Source organism: Parus major, chromosome 1, assembly GCF_001522545.3.
Source record: "Parus major isolate Abel chromosome 1, Parus_major1.1, whole genome shotgun sequence".
Taxonomy (NCBI): domain Eukaryota; kingdom Metazoa; phylum Chordata; class Aves; order Passeriformes; family Paridae; genus Parus; species Parus major.
Window position 1 is genome coordinate 17,629,294 of NC_031768.1, and position 19,617 is coordinate 17,648,910.

Consider the following 19,617-nt stretch of genomic DNA (forward strand, 5'->3'; position numbering starts at 1 on the left):
TCATGTCCTACTGCTGCCCTATAAATACATTGTCATACTGCTGCCTTTTCCTCCTCTCACACTTGCAAGTAGACATGCTGCCTCTCTATGCTTTCTCCTGACCAATCCTCAGGGCTGGCTCACCCATACAGCTTCTGAAACAGGGAGAGTACATGACATCAGCTTAGAGTAACTACAGCTGGAAGGAAAGGTGTTACCTTACCTGAGGATTAATGCAGTACTGCAAAGACTCTATGGAAACTGTCATAATTTTAGGTAGTGACAGCATAACCTCCATATTCTTCAAAGTAAGAACAGGTCCTAACTGTTCTGAAAAAGGATAAAATATAGAAATATGGTTGCATTCATTCATGAAAATACCTGCTGAAAACCTAACACCATTAAATCAATAGTATTAAAATAAGCCTTAGTAATTCTGTACAAGCTAAGCCAGCCAAAAAGATTCTGAGAGGATTTTCACTGTTTGTACTCTCATAAATTGTTCGTTCCTAGGAATAATGTTCTAAATACAGAAAAAAAAAAAAAAAAAGTCTTGAAGAAGGAGTTTTATAATGCCCCCTAAACCTGTAAAATAACAATGCAAGTGCAGAAGCTTTTCTTCATTTTTTAAAGTGTATCACAGAATGCTGATGTGTAGACTGGAATTATGTTCTCAGGAATAAATCTCTGGAACTACCTCTGGATCTATCTACTTATGTCATATTGCATTCATTACAGCAGCATTTGAGAACTTTCCAACTACTTACTGTACAAATAATAATCTCTGTCTCCTTTCCACAACAGGGCAGTGCTCATATTCATTGTCGGTTTGTGTATCTGGTGTTTGTAAAGTGTGTCTGGCAGCTTGATGCTGTTTCTGTGTACAATTTACAATAAGTATAATAAGAAATAACAGAAGTGAAGCAATTGGTTTGTTTGGGTAAGACTGTGTATACATTCAAGCCTGGGAAATTGAATGGGCAAGTATTGCATTTGCTTTTCAAAGCAAGTATTATTTATCACACAAGCATGTCTCTCATTTTGTAGAGGCAGATTATCATCTCTACTGCTGGAGATTTCTTGTCACACTGGTTCAATCCCATGAGCATGTCCCTTCTTCTAAGATAAACCCTCCATGAAATACTGGTAGTGAGATTTTGATTTTCACAGTCATTTAATAAAAAGTACTTCATTATTCATTCTATACGACTCTCTCTGGAAACAGCAAGCTCTCTTTTAACAGGGAGATGCTTCAGCAGTAAATCATAGGATACCAAACAGGGAAGATAAAACTTGTGAAGAACTTTTTAATTAAGAGAATGGATGAACAATTCATAATTAATTATTTGGGAATTAATGCCACCTCAATTTATCATCAAATGTTTGCAAAGGCCATACATGCACTTGTATGCCTTTTACAGCCTTTACAGTCTTTAGGGTCACTACTGAATGCTGGCCCAATTCAATACAGTATGACAGATGTAGTCAGGTCATGAGCTCTTTGTTGACTGCTCTACAGAAAGTGCATGAAGGATAATGTCAGTAATAATTTGAATGCTCAGTTCTTTATGCATAAAAGGACCAGGAAATTAAAACTTTGTGCCTATTTATTATTTCAGTGTGACTGGCTGTAAATTGTTATGCAATGATTTGTGGAATCTCTGTAGGTACAATTTGAAAATAGTTGGATATTATTAATTCCCTGTGTTTAATTCATGAAGACTACAATTTCACTTCACATAGAGTTTTCCTTCCCCCATCATTGGTTGTTTTATCTCTTCATTTTTATTTTGTTCTGAAATTCTCAAGGATGGTGATTCAGGGCTAATAGCTGGGCAGGGATGCCATCTTTCTGCCAGCATGTGTCACATAACCTGTTATGGTGACATTGGGCAGCTATTCACTGCTAACTTTGTCACTCATAAAACTGTATAACCGTATATTACTGAGGTCCTTCCTCTACCAGATGTGCACTATTGCAGACTTCTGGCCATGACTGTGCACAAGCATCAACTTCTCACACGTCTCAGACCACAGCAAGGAGATCCTAGGTATGTCAGCTGCAAGGAATACATTTCATACACAGTCTCAAGATGGAAGAGCCCACTGAATCTTCAGAAGGGAAAATGTTAGGGAAAAGGCTATGAGCTCCCAGAGCAATTCATCCAGTCCAGCTCAGGCTCTCCCTATCTCCAGGCTAACCCCATAAAAGAAGGAGTCAGCATGAAAACCACAGAATGGCTAAACTCTTCCACTTCTCTTCTTAAAGAGAGAAGTAGCCAAGCAGGAAGTTATTGAGTGGGGATCTAGATAGTCTAAGAAGGCAAATAAAAGTTTTAATTGACGCAGAAGATTTTGGGTTAAGTATAGAAAGAGAGATGAGTCTGGGAGGGGAGGCAGAAAGATAGTTACATGCCAGAACAGAGACCCTGAGGGAAAAGAGATACCATTGCTGCAGAAAGAAGATTCCGAGCACTCCAAGCCCAAGGAGAGTTCCAAAGGAGAAAATTGGAGTGTGTGTATATATGGAGACATTCTGGTTCTGATTTCTCGTGCAAGGTAACAAAGTGTTACCATTTTCTAGTCCACTTGCTGCTTGCATCTCCATACAGCCAGAGCTTTGAGAAACAGTGAGGAACAGTGTGTGAGGGATCATCATTGTTCCTGGCTAGTTCAAGCTTCTAGACATTTAAGACCTGTTTCTGAGAAAGATGCCAAGGTTTCATAGACAAAGTTTATCAGAGACCAAGGAAACAATAGCAGAATTACTCAAGTGGTAGAAAACTTAAAAAAACAGAGAATCAACAGCAGCCATCCAGTGTGGTGTATATCCAGCTTCTTTAAAAGTTCACATTTTTCCATCCTTCAAGGATCCTCAGAATGTCTCAGTCAAATGCAACCTAGATAATGAGAACAAGAAGCAGCAATCAATGAATTCTCAAATGACAATACATTCGCTTCTAGTGTTATAAAACCAGCTTCTGTACAAAGGCATTTAATTTAGATATGTCAAAATATTTTGAGAGTTTCCCATAGTATTCTATACCAGTATTTGCCATACCTAAGGTTTCTCATGCAACTTTTATTCAGATCAAGAAGAGAAAGATTAAGTTAAGCCTTCAGGATTTGTGGGAATTTATGCCTCACAAATCAACAAGATCTACATGTTACATGTAGGCCACTCCTTTGGGCTTGCATATAGGTAGGATCTCCTGGAAAAGCTCTTTTTTTCTGATTTGGGGATTTTTGGTGGAGGAAATCTGAGGGATACATCCATTTTTCTGGAGTTTCTGTACTGCTGTAAATACAAAAGTTCCTGGGGTTTTGTTGTCTTTGCATAACCTAACTCCAGAGCACTGGCTTAGCCAACTCTAGAGCTAGATAGGCTGCTGGAGATCTGCTGTAGAGCAAATCCTGTATGTCCAAGCTGCCTTGATGTTCCTATACACAAAAAAATCAGCACTATCCCCAGAAACAGTAGATACAGCCTGAGTAGACCTCAATAGCAGAGATCTTCCTGCACATTTACCATGAGGTGCATAAACAAGTACTGACATTTTCAACACTCAGATTTCACCTCTTCTGCCCAAAAGCAGAAATCAGCTTCCCAGAGAGCACCAATGGTTAGATCTCATGGCTAAGAGCTAAGAATATACTGAAGGCAAGATCGTTGTGACTCACCTCCCTCAGCCCTCACATAAGTTTTTTAAGAAAAGTTGTTTCCCTTCTTATGCCCTCATTCCTAGGGAGACCTTCACTGTGGTGGGTCCTCAGGTACTTCTGCACAAGGACAAACTACACTGAAAGAGCAATAGGAAATGTTTCCATACAAACAACAACCCAGGACAGCATTCTCACTCAACATAATGGAGGTAATTATACAGAGGAGCTGGGTCCAATTCATGACTAGAAAAATGAAGTAAAACAAAATGATGATCTTCAAAATACTTAACTTTTTTTCCATTAGTCATTCCTACTCCAACAAACATGCTATTTGTTCCCTTAAATATTTTTTTTTCTCTCTGTTGGCCAAAATATTTGTGTCTGGAGCACTGCAGTATCCCTGGCTAAGCGAGTAGAATGGCTTGCCAAATAATGTCTGTGGACAAAAAAGCTGGGATGAAAAACAAAATGTTGATGCTGGCCTATAAACAGAAGTCAGGCTTTCAAGGTCAGCGAGAGGTAAGTGGTTGGTTTGTTCTCATGGGAGTAAGTATTAAGACTCTGAGGCTTAGAAGGGAATTAAGACCAGGTGTTTCATTTTCTAAGGAAGTGATGTACTGAGCAAGCTATTCAATAATCAGAGGGGGCACATTCATTTCACCACCACCTAAAAAAAAGAAAGATGTCTTGTTTTTTGAGAAAACAGCTGCAGATAAAGATCCCTCCATGCAGCAGTTTCTTCCCTTTGTTCTCACCTACCTTTAAATACACAGTAGAGGTACCTAAGCTTGTATCTATGTTTGGTTGAAGGTCATTGGAGGCAGCCAGAAAGCTCAGTTCAGAGGCTAGATATGATCTTTGTCTCCTGGAGATGCAGGACTCTGGTGACTGTAAAAGAAGCACAGGCACTACAGCTGCAAGGTTAAAGTTGATAGAATAAACACAGGTAGGAGTACAAAGGTTTTTCAGGTAACTCCCTGGGACATCCAAATGCCTTCCTGGTTTGTACAGAAAAACACAGACATAGCTTTCAGCTTTGGATCCCATCTTGTGAATTAAGGACTTAAAAGTCATGCACCTGTCTTCTACTACATCTGTCTTTTTTTCTCCTCTCCTCCCTGTTAGTCAGCTCCTCAGTCAGCTTCAAGTTTCACAGATTTAATGAGGATATAGATAACACCTCGTGAAAGAGCTCCTGTAGCAGGGAGATTGGTCAGCATGCTGTGGTCTGCCTCAGGATCTCAGTGCAGCTTCTGTAAAATTACTATCACCCACTGTACTGAGCACAGCCATTTACAATTGTGGAAATTCAAAGGGTCATGGAAACACTGTCAGGGAGGCAGTCTTCAATAACAACTCATGGTGAGAGCGAGTCACAAACAAGCAGCCATCGTTAAGAGCTGTGACACAACAGGTAGGTACAAGAAATAACAGAAGAAAAAAAGAAAAGAGGAAAGATAGAGGGTAATGCTAAGAAATCGAGCATTTACAAGACCTGACAAAGTATGCAACTGAGAGATTTTAATAGGATTCAAGATGTTATTCAGCTCTTCTGTGACTAACCTCTGTTCAATCAAAGGCTGATTTTTAAGGTTATGAAGAAGTTAATACTTGCACAGTAATGGACAATTGATCCTGAGCCACAGGACTGGTACAAACACTTTCCACACATAGATGCTTATTCATTTTGGTGGCATTTGCTTACCCAAACCTCTCAGACAGTTCATGATATTTCAAAAACCAATAAAGACATTCAGTGCACAAATAAAAACCAATTAAAAAATCTATAAATTATTTTAAGAAGCCAGTTGTATCCCTAATATTCCATGTTAATCAAAGCAGAGAGGAAAACAAACAAACAAACCAAAACAAAACAAAAAAACCAACAAAAACCACAAAAACCCTGACCAATGATGTATTAAAATTCTGAATGTAGTATAGTCATTATTGGTTACAAGTAATTTGAAAATTCTTACAACAATAACAGACAACTGAGTGGACTAAATGTTAGTCCAGGGAATTAACCTGTATGAGTTTTGTGGACTAGATCCTAGTAATTAGGGGAGGTGGTATTTCAGAATCTGTGCATCCTATTTGCATTCGGGAACCTTTTTAGAGTTTGCAATGTTACAAAAACTGGAGGAGAAGGGGAATAATGAAGATAGGTACAGTTCAGTTCAAGTCAGCACTCTTTCTTGGAGCTGCATTCCAGCAGGAGAAGCTGATATCAGACACTTTGTATGCAGTAGCACTTGAGCCAGGAGAATTGCTGAAGGGGTGGAAGCTAGAGAGAACAGGATTTACCAGGAGATCAAGTCCCATCCCTCACTGCCGTGGTCACAGCCATTTGGCCACACAACTCTTACCTGATCCAAGGCAGTGTCTCCCTGGGGGCAAAGGAATCAAAACCTGGCTACATCTTCTGATGTCTTTACAGTCTTCAGTTTTACCATGGCTTCTTGACATGTTACCTGCTGACTGCCTGAATGTAAAAGCACTTCTGGCATTATTAATGTTTTCTCAGCTAAAAATAATGACAAATGTGAAACAATTACATTTTTTTCATATAAAACAAAAAGTATTATGCTATCTGTATTTCCTAATAAAAATTGCTAAATGCTCCTGTTGTGTAATAATGTCAAAATAACAATGACACATGAAATAAATCCAATTACTAAAGACTAAGAGAATAAAATTCAAAGAAAGAAGAAAATGTAAGATTATAACATTTTATTGTGTGTACATACTGAATACAATTACCACATAAAATTCTCATCTAAATCATCATAAGCTGCTATGCCACATGTTCCAGTGTTAAGTGCCCAGGAACAGAAATTTAAGAGTTAGATGAATATTCAGTTTTCTTTTTTTTTCTGGAAATCTGCATGTTTCAAGATTCTTTTGTTAGCTTTCAAGAAAAAGGTAGATTTCATGTTATCTGAAAGGTGGGAGGAGATAGCATATTTTATCAAGCCAGAGGTACACGAGGCAAGTGGGGCTATTTGGTAGGTCTTTGACTCCTCCAAAGAACCATTTCAGACTCCCTTGTGCCGCTGTTTCAGACATAAGGCTCTGCTTTACCATTTACAATGCTGCCATCTTTTGACGTCCGTGGGCATTTATCTCATGATCCGTGGTAGTATTTTCCTTTAGCAACTTTTTGCACTTACATTTGCACTTGTATTTTTCTCGATGGGATTTATCTGACTAAACATACACACCTGCAATAACAGCACCATGTGAGAATTGCCTCAGGCTTCCTTGAAAATCACTGGAAGACAAAAGCACTTCTGGGGTGTGATTCACTTCTACTCAAAGTAGATAACCAATATATATCAGATGAACAGCACTGAAAATGCATTACTGTGCTTTGCCCGTGGCTATAATGATATCTGAAGAGCGACTAGCTCAGGTGTAGAGATCACTGTCAGACTGTAAGTGAGCACAGAAAGACAGCAAAAGGAGTATTGCCCCTCTCCCAGTGGGGGAAGTTTTTAGAGGTGATCCTGATATTTAATTCATTAACATGTATCCATGTAAAATGAGGCCACAGGGGCTACAGAAGAGAGATATGAGCTACATTTGACTTTGAATAAAAGTATTGGCATTTGGTCTAGAAGCCTGTCTCCATATTTGGCAGTAAAATTGTCTTAAAGATATTCTACCTCTGCCCAACTCTGCCTCTGGTAGCCTGTCCCTCAGAAAGCCAGAGGTAAGAGAAGTCTCACAGGTAGTTTGCCACACACAAACACAGCCACACACCTTCCTCCTCCCCCACCCCTCCAAAAGGGGTATCTTTTGCTGTAAATTTTATGAATTGTAAATTCACATTATACAGGAGCTAGACCTAAGAAGGATTTGCTTTTAATCCAAACAAAGAATTTTTATAATGATTGAAAATCTGCTGCAAATAATGTAAAATATTATTTTGTCTTAGTAAAGAACAAATGGAGTCAATAATTGCCATAACTTGGACAGTCTGCAGTTCTAAACATGACTTATTTTGAATTATATTTAACTAACTTCAGTAACACAATCTTTGCTAAAATAATGCTGATGTCTAAATACAAATTTGCACAAGTTGTGCAGAACCACACACTTGGGTGTCACAGATGTATCATTCTTGAACAGCAAGAGAACAACAAGAAAAATAGGTTACTGCCTACTTTCCAACTTCCAGTCATTGCTACTGTGTGCTAGAAACTACCTCCCCTTCAGATCTGATGCCCAGAATGCTTTTTCAGCTTATGTAAGTGTACTGCAGATTTAAACTTTTTACACCATTTTTTTTTTTTTTACAAACCTCCAATCATTAAACTCACAGCTTCTTAAAGAATTAGTTAATGAAACTAATTGGATAATTAATGCATCTGAGTAGCTGACAAATGTTCTCTAAGACTTGACAATTGCAAATGCTGTTTCTTATGAAGAGATTTCCGTACTCTAATAGGTAGTCTCGTCCAACATTTTGTTTTTTGCCAGGAAACATTTCCCAGCAAAGAGTGTCCTTATTTTTAGCCTATTGGAGCAACACTGAAAACTGCAAGGAACAGAGTCATGGAAGAAAGTAGTTCAAGAGGGACATGCTGCATTGTGGGGCAGCATTGACAAAACTGATCAATAAAACCAAAGCTGCCCTGTGATGCTTCTGGCCCTCAGCCTGTGAGCGATCTCATGCTGGAATCAATAGGGGCTATGCTTTCATCACAAAATCATTCATTTTGAGAAAGAAATTGCAGGGGTATTCACTTCATTCGAGACTCAGTTTATATTTTTTATGTTTCATGGGTGTAGAAAAAATGTATTTACCAATCAAAAATAAATCTGAGACCTTCTCTACTGTTGGGTTGTGGGAGGTACCACATAAGGGGGTTTCCTTTAAAAGCAAACCTTGCCAGGGTGCTTCTTCTCCTCTGATAAGATAGACTTTAAACCCATTAAATATCTACATGGTCTTCCAAGGAAAACACAGCTTACACAGCAGCAGATATCTTGTAAAGTGAAAGATTCAGAAGTGATCTAGGGAAAGTGATCAGGTGAAACACTGAGGAAGAAATTAGTTTTCAGCAGACAAGAATTACTGATTTCACTATTTAAAAAATGCATATAATCGGAAGTTTATTTAATGTGATATTTCTGTAGATCCCATAATTTTTTCTGTGTTTCCAGAAAATAACTGTGCAAGTGCAAATATGCATAAGTAAGGCAGATATAAGGAAATAAGCAAGAAGCAGTGAACCAGAAGAATGTGCATTTTATAAGTAAGACAAAAAGGTAGTATTTCAAACTGAAATTTTACAAAACTACAAAACATTACAATACTGATTGCATTTTCAAAATCTACACAGCACCATAAGACATTACTTGAAGTCTTTGCCTGAGACTGGTAAGTTTAACAAAATCAACACATATACTATACCTTTGTGCAGGTTTCCCTGATGCTTTTCTCCCATACAAGGTGCAGCAGTTCAGCAATAATGCATGCCTTGATTTTAATATATATGCAACATAATCACCTATCAACATAATTTACTCCAAGAAAAGATCTGCACAGTGCATCACCACTTTTTCTGAGAGTGGCCCTTGTCAGTGTCCTCAAGAACGAACAGGGCAAGCATAGAGAAGCTCTTTCTTAGTGCACCAGGACTTCTTAAGCCAGAACTGTATCTTGATGACTAATAAATACTCATGATTTGACTGATCCCTTTTTTAACCTGCTGACTCTCCAAGATAACCTTGATGTGCTGCTGTCCACAGCCTTCAGCCATCAGCGTACCATGGGTAAAAGCAGATACCAATGACCACAGATCAGAGCAAGAAAAGATGAAAGAGTCTCTGACTGCATTGGGTGCCCATCAGACAAGGCAGGCTGGTAATTGTATAAAATACTTCTTTCTTGGAGTCTCTTGGTGGTCTCTATGAGTTTTTTGGCCATCATACAGGGAAATCACAAAACACTTGGGATAAAGGGGCTGAACAGGACCACAATTAAAATCCACTGAGTATTGAGACTTCTCAGCTGTGCACAGATGCCTGACTCCCATAGGAAACTACACACTGACACAGTAGCTGGAAGAAAAGAATACATAGATGATGGAGAAGCCACTAGGATTTTAGAAGTGGTGACTTAGTGCTCTTAATATGCTGAAAATGTATTCACATCCTACCATTTTTACCACTTTTAAAGAAGATTTTGTGAACTATTAAATGTGACACCCATACCAGACAAAATAGACACTATTTTTTAAAATAACTTTAGTAGATATGTGGGAAATAACTATAACGATCTGCTATATGAATAAGACTCAATATGAAATTTTGTTTCACAATGGGCTTTTTTAATTAAAGCAGGTAACAAAGGGAAGTTGTCTCAATATGATATACTGAAATTTTCAGCAGGCAAGCACCTAGAGCAGTAAGCGCACCAGGAAAGCTGAAAAACAGGAATAATGGGTAGATTTCTTGTACCAGAAGTATTAATTAAAAGTAGAGAAGAGAAATAGCCTTAGTAGAAGAAGCCCTAGGGGATCCATTATTGACAGGATCAGTAGTATACACCATACTTATGTGTTACATTCCATCCATTGCTGCCCAGAGAAAGGCACAGACAATGCAGTGGCACGGTCTGTTGATGATACTGGGCTATTCAGTATGGTACAGCTGAGGGGTTTATTGACCATGAAGAAACACACAACAACATTATGGCACCAGGTAATAGCTGGCAAATTTAATACAGAAAGTGTAAAATGCTACACAGGGGAAAATGCAATCCCTGCTCTGCCAGCTGTGACAGGTCCCCAAGGGGCTGCTCACTCATAGTCCTGTGAAAATACTGGCTCAGTACTGAACCTGAACAGAAAATTAAGATATTAATTATGGAAAAAATAATAACCAAAGGGTAAAGTATAGCAGTACCACACCACCACTGCCACAGCGCATTTTGAGTTACGCTTCAGCTTGGTGAGCACTGTGGGTGCTCTGGGACTGGAGACAGCTACCAGGGGTTAGGTGGGACAGCAGGAACTCAGAACCTGCCAGAGAAGGGCAATGAAGCTGGGGAAGGGTCTGGAGCACAAGGCCTGTGTGCACAAGGCCTGTGAGGAGTAGCTGAGGGAGCTGGGGGTGTTTAGCCTGGAGAAAAGGGGGCTCAGTGGAGACCTTACCATTCCCTACAAACTCCCTAAAAGGAGACTGTAGCAAGGTCTCTTCTTGGTCTCTTTTTCCTGGGTTACAGGACAAGAAGAGATAATGTTAAGCTGTGCTAAGGAAGGTTTAGGTTGGACATTAAGAAGTTTTTCAGAGAAAGGGTAGTAGCGGCCCCGGCGCTGCCTCCCCACAACACCACGAGATGGCGCCGCGGGCCCGGGCAGCGCCGGGCGGAAGCGGCGGGGGAAGAAGCCGCGCTGGCCGCGCTCGGAACCGCCGGAACGGAGCGAGGGAGCGCTGGAGGCGGCTTTGTACGGCTCTCCTTGCCCGCCGGAGCCCCAGGCTGTCCGGGTGGGTGCGGGGACGGCAGTGCCCCCGCGCAGGCTGCGGCCCGGGCCTCCCGCCCGGGGAGGGGACCGGGCTGAGGGCGGTGGCAGCCGGGGCAGAACGGCGGCGGGAGCGGGAAAGTGAAGGCCTCAGGAGGGAGATGTGGGAGCCCGGGCGCCCGGCGGGACCGAGGTGCTTGTGGCACCAGGCGGTGGTTGTAGCGGTACAGGAGCGGGGCTTTGCCGCTCCGCCACACTTTGTCGGCCCGGGGCCTCAGGCGGCCATGAGCGAGCTCGGGCGAGAGCGGCGCTCTGTGCGCTGGGGCCGGGGGCAGCCGGGGCACAAGGCGTGTGCTCCTGCCAGCCCTTGGATGTTGTAATTGTGTGCCCTGTTTGCAGAGGCAGGAGCTGCTCATCGCTTCTGCGAGGCTTTCAGTCACTTGCCGGTGTCTGGAAACGACATCTGTGTGACCAGGACATTACTTATGCCTTCAAAAGCTGTACTGGAGAAGTTCGATCCTGTTCCTTGTATATGACTAAGTTGACCAGATATATATGAAACATTAGCTAACTGGGCTACTGATAATTGTACAGCTTTTAGCACTTTATTTCTTCCCTCTGATTTTTGACCAAAATAGCTTTTGGGTTTATGTCCTGGAGCTCAGAGAGTGAAGACCTTCTTTTGGGGAGCCACAGTGGATTACGCTGCCTTGGCTTCTGATAGGGCCAGAAGACCTGTAATACATCTGCTGAAAGCTTAAGAACATTATTTTGCTAATTTGTTTTGTGTCCATTCACAGGAGTTGCTGCTGTTTTAAGGACATTGATGTGAACATCATAGTGATAGGTGGTTCTTCATAGCACTCCTTGTTGGGATGAGAAGCAGCTGTGAATGTCCTAAGTGCTGGACAAGTCTTGTATTTGCAACCATTTGCAAACCAGAATGAAGTGTATAGTCTTGGGAATTTTTACCCCTTCTTTTGAAGAGAAATAACTTTTGCTGCCAACTGTCCCAGCAATCACAGGCTTGTGTTTCTGCGTGACTCTAACTAGGGCACTTTGGTATTAAAGTTAACGTCACAGCAATGCACAGTGTTAATCTGCAGTGCAGAATGTCAGACCACTTTTTAGACATTTCCCTCTTCTGGTGGTAATTCTGCATCAGAAGTATAAAATGAAATAGTGTTCATGGGAGGATGCACACTATTGATGTTGTTATATTCACATTTTTTTAGCTAGTATGTACTAAGGTGAGTTCAAAATTTACAGCACAAAATTATGTTTAATCCCTTAAACTGTGGAATTTACTGCCAGGGGATTATTTATTTGTAACACCTCTTACTCATGGGGGTTTTGGCTTTAAATGCCAAAACCAGTTTGGAGATGAAAAAACAAAAAAAATGTGAACTACCTCTTGCTGAAATCAGGAGAAATGTACCTGGAAAAATAATTCCTTCATGAATGTGTTAGTGTCACATTTTACTGAGTATCTTCTACTAACCATTGCCAGAAACTGGATATTGAGTTAGGGAAGCTCTGGCCTGACTGAAGACACTTTTCACATCAGGGACAAAAGCAGCAGTGGGCAGAGGGGCTGATCAGCTGTCTGTTGTTAGAGACATTTCCAATTCAAATATAGTTGGCATTTTCATGGAAGTTTTGTATAAATGTGTTTTGTTGAAATCTGCTGAATTTATTGAAATTCCACCTTCCTTTAATAACGTATGGTGGTTTTGCCGTAATACCGTGCAACTGTTGAGTTAATCTTGTGTTGATGGGTATTGTGAATAGAGGAGCTCTCACTGATCCTGCACTGGGCTTGGAGTTGTCCCTGTTTCCTCTGTGTGGCCACACTGTATCCAACACGCCACTAGACCCAGAGTGGTCCCAGAGTGGGATTAATTTACCAAGTTACAAACCCCAGTGTACTGAGGTTGTGTCTATGGTATGACAGACATTGTCTCAATTTCTGTTGACTCCAAGGGAATTCAATTCTGTCATTGCTTTGATCTTTGAAATTTATTTATTTTCACTAATGCTCACCTGCTTCAAGCTGGTAAGGGGGACAGACATGTTTAGATGAAAGGGTTCATCCCTGGTTCATTATCAGTGGAGAAATATTTCAGAACTGGGAAAAGGAAGCAGAAAAACAATTCCATCATTAATGATCAGTATAAGCAAACAGATCTCTTTCCCATTTTAAATTGTACATTTGCTGATGAGTTTCGTATGTTCAGTTGGTTCCATTTTTTTTTTTTTTTAAGTATAAATTATAGAAGTAGAACTGTTAGATTTATTTTTCTGCTGCTTGTCATGTTTCATATTTTATGTAGCTTGTTTTGGAAGAGTAATTCTACCGAAAATAAAACAAACTCATTTTTTAATTTAGTGTCCTTGCTTGCAGCATTTTTATGCTCTGCTTTATATTTGTAGTCTAATGTTTCATAAGTAATTTATGATAATAATTAAAGTTTTTGTGTTTGGCAAAACAGATTTTTCATATTTGGTAAATTAATATAGTTGGATAGTTTTGCCAGCGGTTTTCCCTCATTCCCTTTCAGAAAGCATATGTACATGTTGTGTGTTACTAATAAAGTATCAGACTTCATCAATTACTGCTTTAAAAATTATTTAAATTGAGATCAATCCTGATTTCTGTTTATTCTGAAGCTGTTTCAAAGAAATTTTTGTCATGTAGGAATTAGAGTGAATATGAGAATTAAACACACCTACTTTTCTGAAGTGGAAAATGAAAGAATTGGCTATCATGGGCTTAGTTTTTTTAATAATAACTAGTGAGAAAAAGAGGTTATGGCAACCTTGACAGTATCCAGATGTATCTGGGAAAGATATATATGGGAAAGAGACAACAAGTATAGGTGTACATCATGAGAGTGGAGATGAAAGTTTTGAAGAAGGCGGTGTTTGGAAATGAGATGTTTGAAATGCACAGAGGGATGACACAGCAATCTTTTATGTGTGCGTGGGTTTTGAATGTTACAAGTCACTGCAGTGTTTTGTAGTGATCTCAGTGCTGGGTTTCCTTCTTCCTCCAAGCAGGCAGGAGAGAATCCAGTGACTCGCATGCTTTAGTTCCCTAATGCCTGAAACTGCAGCCTTTGCTGGCATGAGTTGTTCCATCAACTGCAATGGACTGTTCTTACATATAGAGCTTCTTGCAGACAGATTGGTATTACCAGGGGTTTATGACTTTGAGCTTACAATGGGCTTTGGAATGGACAATCATTTGCTTTTGTGGTTGCTGCATGATTTGTATTTTGTTTGACCGTTCCATTCTCCTTTAATGCAGTATGTCTTAAGTGACAAAAAGTTGCTCTTTAGTCAGTATTCTTAAATATGAGGCAGAACACAACTGGTCTATGTACTGTATTCATATGCATTTTGAAAAACAGTGGCTTTTTCCTAGTATAAATCTACAACAGTTTTAAGTGCTGTCTTGGCTATGTTCCAGTGTTTTTGGGAATAGCATTTGGCCATATCTTAAGAGTAGCAATAGGTAGTTTAGTGTACCCTATTTCTGTTACCTTTCACTGGCACCTAAAATAAAGTTCAAGCTCAGGATGGGTGAGAATGTCAGGAGAAATACAATGAAGCAGCTAACCTATTAGTTAATGTATTACTAATAAAAAAAATGTCAGATAAAAAGAGATTATTTCTCAGTGATATGTGCTGGTAAACCACCCTGGAAATGTTTGTAATTATGAATCCTGCCTGGTGGTTATAGAGCTCTTGTTCTCCCTTTCTACCTCACAACCATTTTTTTCCTTTTTTATTTTTTTTCCTGTCCAGTTGCCCTTTTCTCTTATGCCTTTTCCTCACATTTAAAAAATGTGCTGCAATTTGAACTGACCTGTGTTTTCTTCATGGGAGGCAGGATCAGATTCTGGAGAAAAAAAAGAGAAGCAAAGAGAAAGGGACTCTATGTGGTCAAAAGTGCACCACAGGTTAAACAGAAACCTCACTGCATGAGTGGAATCAGAATGGGTTTAATTATTTTACAGCAATTGCTTATTTTATGCAAGTTCCAATTTTATACAAGTTAGCAGACACAGCTAAAAACCAAGAACAATTTATTTCCTTTTAAGTTTATGGTATTTGTTTGGCGTTAATTTGGACAGTAAAGGTTGAGGAAGCATGAAGGAAGAGAAGAGCAGTGGGAGAAGTATTCAGTTCCAGCATTTCAGGCTTCATTTTATAGAAGGCTCCTTTTTTTATTTTCTTACAGTAGTGGGGAATTTTAAGGAATGGGATTTTTACTGCTGCTAATCAAAATCTATCAGTAAGAGACTTCAACTTGCCCCTACACAGAAGGGATGCTTAACAGCTGTAGGTCATAATACTCAAATATAACAGAATGTGTATTCAGTGCCTGTGACCACCTTAATACATATATTTTTATTAATTAAAAAGCTACTCTTTTCTTTTCTAGTTCACCTTGATCACCACCAGAGAAAACTCCACAAAAGATGGTAAGAGGTCTTCGTGGGTTTCTATGTGATAGCTTAGTCACATTTTATATATAAAATGCATATAAACACTTATTGAACTGTGAGTGCAGACATGTAAAAATTAGATGTAAAAGTCACTAAATTGCTTTGAAAATAGAATTCAGATTACAACAATGAGTGATTTGTCTACTCCTGGGAAGACTCCAGAGAAATAACAGGAGAATAAGAGAGGACTCTGGTCATTTGCCTTAGATTTATAGCTTTTGTTTCCTTGAGGAAATCTCTTATTTCCATTTATTCCACAGCTGAAAAAGCACAGACACAGAATTAAGTGAGACTAAAAGTGTTCCTTTCCCTTTTCCACCCAAATGTAAAACATTTCTGCAATTTCTTTTTTAACAGATGTATTTTTAAAATTCAAATGTAAGAGTGGTTTTCAAGGGTCGCTTTCAACAAAAAAACCCTCACAGAAAGTAGTTGGACAAGCACCAGCATCACAGTTCTGTCTGCATGAACTGGCTTTTTGTCTTCCTTTTCCTTAAATTAACAACTGGAGCTAGTCAGCCAGACAAATCAACCAACTTGATTCCAGAGCTTTCAGTAAAGTCATCAAGTTCCTTTTTAGAAACATTTTATAAGAACTGGAGATAAAAGAATATATTGTCTTTTTTTCAGATACATAGAATGTAGGAGATACCTGCTTTTGTCAAGCTTCATGGTCTTTCAAAACTGGTCTTTAAAGTATTATAGTATTTTTAAAAATAGGCAAATGTTTTAAAAGTAACTTCTTAATGTATCGGATTGGATAATAGGACATTCTCAACTGTCTGCTGAAGGATGAGGAGTCAGTGTGACATTCTTAAGCAGAAGGAAACAGTAAATAAAACATTGTTCATCCTAGCTGTTAGGTAGTTGGATGATTAAGGATGAAGAAATTCCATATGGAAGGCAGATGCTTTCCCTCTACCCACTCATCCTGGGAATGATGCATTTTGGGAACTCCAAATGCATGGTCTTGTAGCAGTGTTAGACTAAGAGGAGAATAGCAGTGAAGTTTCATCTCCATGGATTCTTTCTTTTCAGGAGAGATAAGCTGTCTGCACTTTTAAATCACATTGCTGAGCTACACAGCCCTTCACAAATAGGCTGCAGTTTTTAATCAGGAATACCTTAAGGAGTGCAAGTTTGTCGTGGAGGGCTTTCTTTACATACTCTATTAGCTGAAGATAATTTGTTTCTGAAAGTTCTTAGCAATCACCTTAAAAAGATTAGCATTGGTCATGTTATGGAATAATGGGCTCAATTTTCCAGAAAAAAAGGGCTGCATGAGAGTTGCAATTGTTATTCCAAACTCACTAGCATTTGCTTTATTGTCTGAGAAGCAGGAAGTGAAAACAAATATAAGTAAACTAAATGAACCTCTCTGGATAGTGTTAAATGGAAAGTATTTTTTAGGTTTGAGTTTTCTGTTTTGCCTTGGGATTTCTTTACCCCAGAGACTCAGTCTTTTAAGGGTACCAAATGGTACCAGCGCAGATCAAAAAAACAGACTTAAATATTTTTGTCCTGTATGTTCTTAAAAAAAAAAACCTAAAAGAACACCTTCATAAAGGACTGTAAATGTCAAATTAATCTCTTAAAACGTCAGCTAGTTTTGCCATAGTTTTGAGCGTTTGCCAGAACGTGTCTTAATTAAAATTTTCCTATTGAAAGTAGAGGCATTCTGTTTTACTTCAGATAAAAGATTTTCTATGGAAATTAAGACATGAGGGAAAGGGAGAAAATATTTGCTATTTAGTTTACATGTTCTAGGCTCTAGTTTGTGGCTTTTTTTAAGATTATCTATTCTTCTTTTTGAGAGTAGGATGATGGGGGAAGATGAAAGGCCTTGTATGATGGGAGTTTAAGGCTAGAGAGACTGTGGGGCTTTGTAGTTGCTGTTGAAATCTGAACAGCATGAAACTTCTTTAAGGAAAACTAAGGCTGGAAGACAGGAGAAGGTGTGTTATACTATGTTTCTTTCTGCAGAACTATTTTTCTCTGTACTTGATTAGGGGCACTTTATTGCCTCTTTTCATGTTTTGATTGGTGAGGGATACAAAAGGGAGATTTACTGGGAGCTTGCATTTGGCTAAATACAGTCTTGTTTTTGATTGTGGCTATGGTGGATATATGAACTTGTCTGAATTGCTGTTTGACCTTTTCTGAGAAACTTTGGCAAGCAGATGGAGGAAATACATTACTGGAGGAAATACGTTACTGGATAAAATGAATGCATTTGTTTAATGTAGAGGAGTTTTAATCTCTTGTGTTTTCTGTCTGTGGATTTGGAAATCAGGTTGCAATATCTACACCTTGGAATGATTAAGTTCTTACAACTCACTTGAGTGTCTAAGGAATTGTGGATTTTATCCACACGGCATATTTCCTAAAAAGAGCTGATTCCCACTGTAGTAGCATGAACACTTGAAAAATACCTTCTGGACACTACAACTTCTCTATTTCTAGTTCTTCAGTGGTCATTGTGTTGATGCCAAAACAGTCTCTTGTAGGAGTAATGAGGTGTGGTGCATGTGCACTGTGCTCATACATGTTGTTTTTCAAATCTCCATGTTCTATCTAACTAAAGGAATACTAAAGATTAAAAGGCAGCATTGTGCTTGCATTTAGTTGCTCCTCTCAATTACTCTTTGTTTCTCTCTCTCTCTTTAAATCTTTTTTGTGGTTGATTTTTTTTGTTTCTTTCCCTCTCCCCATGTGTCTTGGCCACAGGAGGACACCGAGCCGTGGTACTCTCAGCAAGTGTACACAAGGTACTGGAGGCACTATGACTTAGCCATGCGCTGGATGCGCAGGCACCAGAAAGCCTACAGGAAAGCCATGGAGTCCTTTTATCGCCTGCCATGGCATCCATGGCATCCTGCTGCAGCCTCTCCAAGCAGCCACTATGCAGATTGGGATGGGAATGACCTCCCACATACCCAAAACTATTCTTCCAGCTATAGACCAGGTGCCAGAGTTCCACATCATGGGGGAGATCAGCAGTACACAGGTGCCTACGAGGAGAGGGAGGATGCTGATGAGGACTCTGAAATGGAAGAGGATGCTGAAGGAGACTCCAAAATGGAGGAAGACTCCGAGTCTGAAGGGGAGATAGAATATGACTTGAGTAACATGGAGATCACAGAGGAGCTTCGCCAGTTTTTTGCAGAGACAGAAAGGCACCGAGAAGAGCTGCGTAAGTCCATGCTTGTTCTGTGTTTTGTGGTATTTTGTATTTTGTGGTATTGAGTACTGGATAGCTTCAACATTTACAGGTTTTGTAAGAATTCACAGCAATAGGCACTGCTAGTGAGCAAGCCAACTGACTGAAACAGGCAGAACTAATTGGTGCACTTAAGTACTACTCATTAGAAATGAGTTTTAGAAAATGTTTGGAAGTTTTTTGGTGAGAGAGAGAGAGAAAATTATGACTGCAAAGAGAATAACACTTTTGTTCAGAAGACAATGTTAATCTTCACTACTGAGGAAAAAAACTCCCGAATTTTTATGGTTAAATCTAGTTAATGTGCTATATGTCTGAGGAGGGAACTCACAGGAAATGCTTGAATACATCACTGAACCCTACAGTAAGCCTCAATGTATTTTATACCATGGAACAGTCATTTTGGTTGTTATTCTTTTTCTAACCTGACAGTAAAATTTCATGACCTTTTCTTCTTCCCCTGCATCCTCTTCATTCTGTACTACACCACAAGTTTCTCTTTGTTGTACATCTTGATCTGGACCCAAGTCCTTTGGTAGGAAATGTATGCTAAAGTCGTAAGATTTTTCTGAGGTCTTCATCCTCAGAGGTATTAGTCATCTTTGTTTCTGTGAAATCCTTAAAAGATTAAAGGATTATTCTGTGCTTTATTGACACTTTATTCATATACAGGTGTTGCAAAAAAATTTGTTATGTTTTAAGAATGCAGAATGGTAAAAATAGCTTTTCTCACATGACTCCAGTAGAAAATACCCATAATGAATGTTTA

The 19,617-nt window shown here is 39.3% G+C and overlaps 1 protein-coding gene across 1 annotated transcript in view; it reads left to right on the forward strand.

The window, feature by feature from the left end:
• The first annotated feature begins 11,034 nt into the window (after positions 1 to 11,034).
• GEMIN8 (gem nuclear organelle associated protein 8) overlaps positions 11,035 to 19,617 on the forward strand; it is a 35,415-nt gene continuing 26,832 nt past the window's right edge. Inside the window, exons 1-3 of the mRNA XM_015647418.2 lie at positions 11,035 to 11,139; positions 15,565 to 15,604; positions 18,356 to 18,821. Of these exons, the coding sequence (XP_015502904.2) occupies positions 15,602 to 15,604; positions 18,356 to 18,821 (469 nt within the window). The 5' untranslated portion in view covers positions 11,035 to 11,139; positions 15,565 to 15,601. The remainder of the gene's footprint in view (positions 11,140 to 15,564; positions 15,605 to 18,355; positions 18,822 to 19,617) is intronic.